Source organism: Hyalella azteca, unplaced genomic scaffold (assembly GCF_000764305.2).
Source record: "Hyalella azteca isolate HAZT.00-mixed unplaced genomic scaffold, Hazt_2.0.2 contig4657, whole genome shotgun sequence".
Taxonomy (NCBI): Eukaryota; Metazoa; Arthropoda; class Malacostraca; order Amphipoda; family Hyalellidae; genus Hyalella; species Hyalella azteca.
In genome coordinates, this window is record NW_025934869.1 from 41,808 (window position 1) to 53,178 (window position 11,371).

At 38.5% G+C, this 11,371-nt stretch overlaps 1 protein-coding gene across 1 annotated transcript; it reads left to right on the forward strand.

Annotated features, from left to right (window-relative positions):
* Positions 1-1,280: 1,280 nt before the first annotated feature.
* LOC108667501 (T-complex protein 1 subunit theta) lies at positions 1,281-7,665 on the forward strand. Its single transcript, XM_047880105.1, has 9 exons — positions 1,281-1,412; positions 3,301-3,471; positions 4,077-4,224; positions 4,476-4,573; positions 4,844-5,023; positions 5,404-5,583; positions 5,815-6,077; positions 6,163-6,283; positions 6,645-7,665. Exons 1-9 carry the CDS (start codon positions 1,353-1,355, stop codon positions 7,071-7,073), a joined length of 1,650 nt encoding a protein of 549 aa, XP_047736061.1. The 5' UTR covers positions 1,281-1,352; the 3' UTR covers positions 7,074-7,665.
* The last annotated feature ends 3,706 nt before the right edge of the window (positions 7,666-11,371 follow it).

Consider the following 11,371-nt stretch of genomic DNA (forward strand, 5'->3'; position numbering starts at 1 on the left):
AATCAATTTTCCCGTCTATAATGCAGCTAATTTTTATAAAAAGATGGTAAATTTTTGGCGCAAGGACACGCGCTTTATTCAAATGGATGTAACGGAAGAAATTGCGACACCACACACAATGGCACCCTGCGAATGAAAAGGAATGAAGGCATCAAAACTGAAAATAACGAAAAAATTTCGTTGACTCGTGGCTCAACCTCAGATGCACATAAGTGTGTGCAGTTTATAATTACAAAGTAGGTTAAAAATTGACACAGTTATGTTTGAATAACTTGAAAATGAAAAATCTTTTGTTCCGGACTATGGCGACCGGGATCGTAAAAAAGTCGATACGCTGGTCTGAGGCAATTGTTCAATTCGCAAGCTCTTTCCGTTTCTGGGAAAAAATTTAATCAATTGGGGTTATTTATAACTGCAAATGATGAGAACGAACTCTACCATGATTGAACTATGAACTCTACCGTAGTTAAGCTTAGTTATTTGTTCATGGGAAACCCTTTAGTTACAGTTCAGAGTATCAGGATTGGAGCAGAGAGGTGTGGGTTCGATCCCAGCTACCTGTGACAGTTCTGCTAGTCAGATTAGGCGCAGAGGCCGGGCTGTTAAACAAAGCAAATATAGAGCAGTGAGTTGCGTGTTCAAGACCCAGAAAAAGCTGAGAATGTTCTGCGATATAAACAATCGGCCGGTATAACGGCCTAACGCGCGCTGAAACCACTATTATTACTATTTACTTATCACCATGTGATTCCACCATACTTCCTACAATTCATGAAAGAGTTCATCTGCGTATGGCTAAAGTCAATCGTCAATTTATTTGTCAAATTCCAGAAAATCATTGCCACTGTTAATCTTATTGAGGAGAGAAATTAAATAACCTACCAATTACAATAACTCAAAAGTTAAATTGCGACTATCAAAAATCGTCTACAATCTTTTGGCTTTAATTAAACATGTCTATCTTTAAACTAACTTTGTTTTTCTTCTATGACCATGCATATCTATAGTTGTCATAGGTGGTTTGAAGTTATCACTAAAGTTAAATTTTTACATTTTTAGGGGTGATGATCGTTAAATGTTCTACTGATCATGACTTAATATGAGATAATAAATAGTACCAGCAATTGAGGCCATATTTGCATTTTAATAAAAACTCTATTCATAAATTGCATTGTAATTTGCGGAAAACTGTGTGAAAGTTTATCAAATTATTACTTGCATACATTACATGAATTTACCCGAAACAACTGCTTGGGGACGTTTACCGGTAACTTTTGCTTCTAAGTCAGGGTAGCGCAGCGTGACTGACTCAGGTCGAAGAATCTAGACTCTTTTGTCACCTACTACTAGGAATGGCTCTTCACGTTCCTAAAGCCCCGGGCTTTGCCCAGATGCTAAAAGATGGTGCCAAGGTTCGTTTATTTAAGAAAGAGGTCTAATGTCTTTTTCTTTCTATTTTGAATGGTTTTACGACGGTTAGAATCTCTCAAATTTATACAGGTGTTTCTATACGGCACTGACTAAGTATAACGGCAGCCGGCAGGCTAGGTAGCTACCTACGAACCTACCTAGCTAGCTAGGTAGGTAGCCTGGTAGCTAGGTAGTACTCACATTTTCGCTTGTCGGTGACTTAGTATTAACCTCAGTCGAGCATGGACTGATTTGTCACCATCCATGACCGTATGTTCATAATCAGTATGAAGATGAACTGCTTACTGCTTAGACACTTTTAACGTACCTACCAGGCTACCTACATGATAATTAGGTAAGATGGACAACTTTTGAAGTTAAATGGTGCAAATTAAATTTGTGGTAGGTACCTACTATAAATTTCAATTCTTAGGTACCTACCTACTAGGTACTAAAGCAGCATAAAATATGAATTGTTACAATCTATAATCTCACTCATGGCACAATTTTCTAAAGATTGCTGACAAATAGGTAGTAGCTAAAGCAATCTTTTTATGTAAAATAATTTTTAGTTGCTGACAAAAATTGGCTACTTTTCTCATTTTTTTAAGCCAGCACGTGGATTTTGCGAAGGATTTGTTCATGTTTTTGCTAGGGGCCAAGGGTAATACTAATAGATATTGTAAAATTTAGTAGTACTGCAAGCAGTATTGAAATTTTCCTTATTGCTAAAATTTCCCTTATTGCTAAAATTTTCCTTATTGCTTTTTGGCTAAAAAGTAGGTCAATGAATTTTCTTTCAATATACCTACTTTGAATCTTGCTGCTCAATTGTCCCCTTTTCATTACATAGGATAGGAAGTAGCCTATTTCCTGATTTGCATTTAGTGGACTGGAATTGAAAATCTTGCAGCTCAAAAAATAGCAGGAAAGCTCTAGGTAGTTGGTAGCCTAGTTGCAGTTGAAAAGATAAAGATATTCTCTAGCAATCTACATTCCACAATCCATGGCCCATGCCTGACTGCAAGCACGGGCAGTTTTGTTTCATTTATGGGTAGTTTTTGCCCAATTTTAGAGAATGGATTGGTAATCACCACTGCAGAAAATTGGGCAAAAGCCACCTGTAAATGAAATCCAAATGCTCATGTTGTTACCTTGTGCTCAGTTACAGCCATTTTTAATAATAGCAGTTTCAGCATTTATTAGGCCATAGGCCTGTTGCCGATTCTTAACATTGCAGAACATTCACAGCATTTTTAGGTCTCAAACTTGCAATGCACTTCTACAATTCTGCTGTGCTTAACCGCCTGGCCTCCTTACTGATTCTGACCAAAAACTGTCGGCTCTGTCGCACAGAGCTGGGATCGAACCCGTGCCTCTCTAGTGCGTCAATCTTGGTACTCGGAACTTTAACCACTGGGCCACCCTGCATCTAACTTCTTTCATAAAAAAGAAAAACATATTTTTGCCAGCATTCTGATAATTTAGGTCTCTTCAATAATGCACAGGGACTAATGAATTTCTGGATTTTAGGTTCTGAATCATCTAGCATCAGTTGAGAGCTTGAGACTGATAAAATATATTGAATGACAATCTACCATAATTTCTGTGGTAGCAGAGCATTGTAGAAAATCTTACTATAAACCAATAGACCTGTTACTTGTAAGCTCCAGTTTATTTTATAGCAATTCGACTCAATTTTAAACCTGTCTTCAATACTGAACTTTGAAAACATTTGAACAAACTTCTACTTCTACAATAATGATTTCTTTTTCATTATCAAACATTTGTTACTAATTACTAGTAGGTATCATGCATAAAAAATTTTCATGATGGTAAAGTTGAGAATTTCAATTAATTTGCGTACTTAACCGTTATATTTGGTTTCAGCACTATTCTGGACTTGAAGAAGCTGTTTTTCGTAACATTGGAGCATGCAAGGAATTTGGACAAACTCTTCAAACAGCTTATGGACCTCAGGGACGCAACAAGATGATCATCAACCACATTGAGAAGCTGTTCGTCACTAATGATGCTGCCACAATCATCAAAGAGCTTGAGGTCAGAATCAATTTTGAGTCAAAACTAAAGACTTAAATGTTTATCAGCTTGGTGGAACTGTTAATTTTTCTCTTAATTTCTCGTTGTGTGGTTTTTCCTTTTAGCTTCCTACACTGTCTCTTTTCAAAAGCACCAAATAATTACCAATGCGCCTTTAAGTTGATGGTTGTTATTCCTTTATAGCCCTCCTGCAGTCTTAGGGTCAAAATGACCCACCACTCCAACCAGATACCCAGAGAACATAGGGCATATATATGCTGAAAATTAAGACAACAGCTGGGTTAAGTTTTAAAGGGACAGTTAATTAAATTCTTGATTTTGCACTGAACTCTTCTGAGAAGCAAATCTATTAAAATGGTTTCCTGATTAGGAAATTTGTTTTTTTTTTTAAGTTGAGTAGATTTGAGATTTTACTAGGTATTATTATATTGGCTATTGCTTTTATTTTGTCAGATTGGTCTGAAGTGGCTTACATTTGATGTGTAAAACTAAATTGTTGTTGATTATAATTCTTGTTCTCATTTGCTGGCATATTCATATATATATTAAAAATATTAATCACAGCCTTTTACTCATTTTTTAATCCATTATTTTTGCGGGAATAGATAGAGCACCCTGCTGCAAAACTGCTGGTCCTGGCAACTGAGATGCAAGAGCAAGAGGCTGGCGATGGCACCAACTGGGTGGTCATCATGGGATCGGCCATGTTGGAGAAGGCTGAAGAACTCATCAAGATGGGCCTCACACCCACAGGTTGGCCAGGATTAATAATTCTTACATACATTGCAGTTGTCTATGACAATCTCACTAATTGTGCTCTATAATCAGAGTTCTTTCTTACATAAATTATTGTGAGGAATAAAATTCTTCCTTCAGAAGGATTTTTGCTCAATAGCAATTTTCTTCAAAGTGGTGGACATAGGCGGCATTTTGACACTTATAAATTTTTCCATTATGCAGCACTTGAGTGGAAAATCAACTTCTAACCCTGAATTAATGTGCAGATGTTGCTGATGGCTATCAGTTAGCAGTGGACAAGGCTCTCGAGATCCTCGAGGAGCTTGAGTGCTGGAAGGTCACAGACAATCGAGACCTGAGCCAGGTGATGGGTCTTATTATCAAAATGGAAATGCTTTGCAATGATTCAGTGTCATATCTCTTCTTTAATTCTATTTAATATGGTGTGACTAAGTTCCTTTATTATCAGTTTAATCAATCGTCTTGCAGTTTTTAAATAAACCTTTTTTTTACCTACATTCCAAGAAATTTGTTACTTTTTTATTGATGGTGAACTTTTTCAGTTATTTGTAGATTGCTTATGTGCTTAAAAAATCATTCATTTTAAGTTTCTAACTGCTCTTTGTTGACACAGGTGCGCAAAGCTCTCCGCGGCACACTGATGAGCAAACAATATGGCTACGAAGACTTCCTAGCAGAGCTCATTGCCAGTGCCTGCATCTCCATCATGCCTGAGCAGACAAGCTTCAATGTCGACAACGTGAGGATCTGCAAAATTGGCGGCAGTGGCATCACATCGTCTTCTGTGGTCCAGGTGAGAAATTATTCCAGCACTTGTACGATAAAAGTAATAGTACAGTCGGTTCACAGTTCACTTCCCAATTAACTGACGAGTTAGAGGAGGAAGTATTTATCAACTAGTGAATTAATATATATATATATATATATATTTGTTAATTACAGTCTAATAATCCCTAGCTTATAAACACTTAAATATTTTATATGGAGTGAGACGACTTGTACATGGAATTTCAATGAATTTTTCTTAGTCTCTATAATGCATATTACCAAAATGTAGCCACCTTCATAGCATATTGTTATAAATAAGTACAATATAAGGCTTTTGTTTACTTAATTATAAAGCAGTACAACTTTTTCTTCTAACCAATTGTATTTTAATTTTGTTTGCTTTAGGGCATGGTGTTCAAGCGAGGTGTGGAAGGCAACGTGACTGAGATGGAGAAGGCCAAGATTGCCGTGTATTCCTGCCCGTTCGACATCACTACGACCGAGACAAAAGGAACTGTGCTCATCAACACCGCCGTGCAGCTCGAGTCTTTCTCTCGCGGCGAGGAAGTCAACATGGAGAAGCAGGTGGCAACTTGTGCACCAAATCTGATTAGAAATTATGTGCCATTACGCCTCTCCTCTTATTATCACCTTTCCTTGTTTTACTTTGTCATTTTATGCGGTAAGCATAAGAAGAACGACGTTGGGTAATGAATTCGTTGAAACCTAATTTTGTTTCCCTAATTTAAGTAAGTTTCAAGTACCTATTTTGTTTGCCACGTCAAAATGGCACAAAATAATGGTATAAATTTGCAGGTAAAAGCGTTGGCTGATGCTGGCGTGACTGTGGTGGTGGCAGGAGGGAAGATCGGTGACATGGCCCTGCATTACCTAAATAAGTACAACATGATGGCTGTGCGCATCACCTCTAAATGGGACTTGCGGCGTCTCTGTAAGACCGTTGGGGCCGTTATTCTTCCTAAGATGTCGATGCCTACACCTGAGGAGATTGGTCTTTGCGACCGCGTTTTCCTTGATGAGATAAGTCTGGAGTTTATCAGTTTTGTTGTAGTTTTAAAGTTTCTAGATTCGTATTTGCGTAAGATAGGTACGTTCAAACATGTAATTGCTTGCCGTCACCTGACATTACTTTTATCCCTGCAGGCAAGAAGCCTCTGAGTCACGCATCGTGACCGTCGTCATCAGAGGCTCCACAGACAATCTCATGGACGACGTCGAGCGCGCCGTGGACGACGGTGTCAACACCTTCAAGGGGATCTGCAGGGTATGTCCTTCCCATGTATTTTCCCCATACTATCGTTTTAGAGCGCCTCAAATGACAGTAAAATCATTGAAATCCTAGTCTCTCCAAATAAGTTTGTATCGGTTGATATTCAAAATAGTAATAGGTTCAATGATTAAATTGAGTTGCGATTGATCTCTCCTTTTATTTGCCTGAAACAATTTAACATTGGGTTTCTTTAACTTATAACTTTCATTGAAAAATTCCGAGATCCTATGACAGCTTCTCATCATTATCACCTCAATCCAGGTCGTTCAGTTTTTTCTCCTTCAGCCCTTGTACGTGTACCAAATAAGCCGGAATTGCTCTGGGTGAACGAATTATGACGTCCTCTTGGTTGCAGGACGGTCGATTCGTGGCGGGCGCAGGGAGCTGTGAGATGGAACTCAGTCGCCGCATTGAGGAGTACGGCAGGCAGTGCCCAGGACTCGAACAGTACGCCATCAAGGCTTTTGCTGAGGCACTCAGAAAATTCCCCAAAATCCTCGCCGAGAATTGCGGCGCCCCTGGTACTGAAACGGTCGCTAATTTGTTAGCGAAGCACCAAGAAGGAGGACATCATTATGGTTTCGACTGCAGCACGGGATCAGCTAGCGTCTTCGATGCTCATGAAAAAGAAGTCTTTGACTTGATGCGCACCAAATACTGGGCGTTGAAGTATGCGGCGTCTGCTGCGTGCCAGATTCTCAGAGTGGATCAAATAATCATGGCCAAAAGGGCTGGAGGACCCAAGGCAAGAGCCCCGGGCCCTCAAGATCCCGATGATGAATAGATTAATTACAAAACGAATCACAGGCGTCTTTATTCCATCTTAGTTGACTCCTCTTTTCCTTATGCGTTTCCCTCAAAATGTACTAAATGGCTGAAATTTCATCCAAGAATTATCGAAGCAAACAGTGTTGTAAATGCTTTAGTTACAGTAGGCGAATCACATTTTGTTGTCCATTTTATATTCTTCACTAAAAACGGTTAGGCATTTACTTTAATTTGGCACTTTTTGTCCTGATCTTGACTGTTGCATCGTTATTCTAAGTTCAGTGGAGTGCTGCAGTTATTGAACAGGTCTTTTTTTCTGCGTGAGTTATGACCTGACGCAACGCTCTTTGAGCGAGAAAAAAAAAACTCGAAATTACTTTAGTCTCTGCTTTGCAGACTAACCCGAATAAAACATTCGCTCTGCCTCGAGTGCTCTCGAAAGAATTAACGTTAAACTTTTCAATTTTTTTTTACTTATAACCACACTAACTTGTTGAGTATTTCTATGGAACTGTTGCTTGGCCTTTCCATATATGTAACTGATCTCCTTTATCTTGACTTAGATTGTCAAGATGCCTGTCCCATTAATACATTTTCTCACTAATGTGGTCTGTATTTTATTGCACCAATAGAATAGTCTCGAGTTGTTCAGTTTCATCCTGTCGCGTTGCAATCTCTTCAGAGGTCCGTAAGGTTTACTGTGGTGACGCGCAATGCTGTTCATTGTAATGTCCAAGTGAAGAATTTCTACGTAAATCCTGAACTAATTCAGTAATTTTGAAATATTTTCAGTAGATAATTCACCCTCGCTTCCCCATAAACCGTCAGTCGGTGTGGCTGGGCGATCGTTAGCCGAGTTCGAGCGGAGAGGTTGACGGCATGACTCAGCACAAGTTATTGTTTGCCAGTTGGGGCGGGGGAGGGGGAGAATTGGGGGTGACTGGTTCTCAATTAGGGAAGGAGTGCAGGGGCGAATCAGGTAGCATAAAACTTGCAGGCATATTTTTAGCTCAGGCAGAAAAACATGAATGACTTCTAAATTCTTGGCCGCGCTGATAGCTCTGAACATGAGGCGGAATTCAAAATTTTGTCCAGTGACGACGAAATTTAATTCGTAGAAATGAAATTTAGTAACACTGTCAATTCATTGGTAGTGGATTGCTTAACGCTGCTATGATGTTTTCTTGACAATTAGTGTTCTGTTAATCATAGAAGTAAGGATACATTTTATGATACATTTTAACGACAATTGGGAGAAGTGAATCAAATTCTGCAGTCCATTCAGTTTGACTCGAACAGTTTTAATTTATGTGACTAAAGGCGATCATATGACAGTTATGCAATAGTTTATTATCCAATTCCAGAGGCTCTATTAATTTCCGTCTTCTTCATTCGTGTGATAGTTTTCAAATGATGCATTAATCGATAATTCCTAGACTGCAACAACGGGTCATTTACAAGATGCAGAATTTACCGCGAAGGCGACGCGTAATTCTACACATAATACAAAATCAACCTGCTGCTCTGAATCTATGAAAGTTTCGAACTTCTCAAAAATTTTGATGTTTAAACAATCTTGAGCTGCTGTGTTGATGAAAGCGTTGTGTGTGAGAATAAAAAGGATACACAAGTAAAGTTTAAAAATCTATACAAAGACCTGGTTGCATGTAAATGAACATGTTTAATATATTTTTGATCTATAACAATAATGGATTCGAATATGACGTGGACACATTCGAGGACGTCGCATGGATTCACCTCGTGGCCGTATGTTTCATTCATTCTCGATTCTCGAAGTATGTTTTAACGATTCAAGCTTCTTATGGATTTTAGTATAACAAATTTATTGATTACCATATATCTTTTCGCACTGATCGACTTATGGCCATCTTTTGTACTCACGTATCAGTCGTCTTCCATCAAACAGACACGTTCAATTTAAATTGTTTTAATATGTTGCCTGATGGCACACTCATGCGGTTGTTTATGATTTTACTTATACCGTAGCTTTTTTGAGGAAAACTATTCAATTCAATTAGATTGATGATTGGAATGAAAAATAATGTTACTAACGAACAAATTTAGAGACAAATTGCTTAAATGGTTTTTAACAACTTTAACCATGCCTGTCACAATACAATTTATGTAAAATATTTATTTTCACTATTTGTCTCCGTGCTACCATCTATATGGCGCCAGAATCGCACGTGATTACATCATTTGTCACGGGGATCGATTGACATAGACAATAATTGACAGAGCGACTCCATCAATTTTAGTGATATCTGTAGAGTATGAAATCACTCAATTTAAAGGTCGATAGTCAATTTCACGCAAAATACTCACCGTGATTATTCTTGCATATATATATTTGATTCAACATGACAAAGAAAATTCATGTGCTCGTTGGATATTTTAATGAGTCCGGCAGCAGAATCTGAAGCAAAATCCTCTATTTTTCTTCGTCCAGATTCCATGAACAGTCGGACTCGCAAACTAGTTTTTGCGGCGGAGGAAACGATGGCTGCACTCCGGACGTCACACATTAGGGGAATCGCTTCTCCACGATTTTATTGGCGATAAAACCTGTGTTTTGGTGCTCATACCTAACACTTAATCGCCCTCAGAGCTTCTTTAGGTACTATTATTTTATCGAGCATTTGATTCAAGCATGAACCCATGCTCGAAAGCAGTGATCTTTGCAGAGATGATTTGCGGTTTGCCTGCCAGTAGAAAAACGGCGGAGCAATTTCGGTAATTGTAACGCCTGAAGACCAATAGAACTTCATTGATGAGGACATTATTCAGAAATTTTGCACTATTAAAAATTTCTGAATAATGTCCTCATCAATGAAGTTCTATTGGTCTTCAGGCGTTACAATTACCGAAATTGACGATTAACTGTGACTAGATAGTAAGATTTAAAACGATGAATCCAGCCAATTGGACAAAATATACAGAAATACTATATAGACATGAGTTCACATATAACTATGCTACTCTTTATTTGGAAACACAATTTAATGCTGCAAGTGCATAGGGTTATCAAACATGCTCAATTTCCGCCTGTTGGTTGACACTATTAGTTCAACATAGACTGCGCATTTCAACACACGGTTGTTCCAGGTCCTCGGCAGGTCTCCGGCCCAGCCTGGACCTGCTGAGTCATCATGGTCCAAGGTCGTGTTTAAGGAATGCTTTTATTGTCCGCAAGTGTCGGTCATTTGCTGCTTCCAGCCTGCGCTCCAACTCTCATTGGTGTCCATTTCAATCACGTCATTGTGTCTCGTCTCGGTACTCTGAACGACTGACGTTCTGCAACTTCAAACAACTTGGAGTTATTGTCTAGAATATATAAATCAACTACTTTCTTTGAAGAGTAATTTCAAGTTCAATAGCTTGGGCTCCACTTCATTCAAACCATCGTTAGACTAACATTTTCTCTTCAAATAAATAAGAATGTGCATATTTGAGTTACGTGTTCATGCTGTCGCAAATTATTACATGCCAATTGCTTTAATTCATTGCAACGCGATTTGTCACACAGAATTTTTTCTCTAGGGATTAATTTTATTCTATATATTAGTAAGCATAATATGATAATAGTAAGCTTAGTATGATAGAAGTAAGCATAAAATGTTAATATAGTAAAGGGTGCGTCACTATAGGTTTCATGTATACATGAGGGGGATTGGATAAGCCTTCGATCACATCTATGATCACATTTTAGTTATCCGCGGTGTGGTTATTAATTTAGATTAATTTTCAAGCCATATTTCATCGAGTTTGACGGCGTTTTTCCTAGAAATAATAGTGCAATAAATGAATGTATAATAATTTGTAGGGGCTTATAAATATTTTATAAAGGCTGAAGATCCTCAAATTGGGCCGAATTACTCCAAATTAGTATCTAGCTGTAACCTCTTTAAACGCAAGGAACCTAGTTAATGCTACACTATCCGTCAAATACTTTTCAATATCTCGGTTATTTATCAAAAAAATGTCTGTGTATCTCAGTATGAAAACGATTCCGATATATTGATATTGAACCCAATCATCTACACGGAGGAAATCTACCAGAGGGTTTCTGTTCCTAATTGGCTTACGAGTTTCTCTCGCCTCGGATGCTCTGATCGAACGCGGTCTGCCGCCGGCTGGTAGGCCTCGAGACGCGGCCAGGAATTCAGTAGCACAAAGTGCGGCGCAGTTTTGTCGCAGCGCTTTTTAGGAGGTGAGCTTTTTGCGATTGTTCGAATTTTATAAGCTCTTCGCCATGAATCAGTTAGAGCTGACGTCCGAAAAATTTATTTTGTC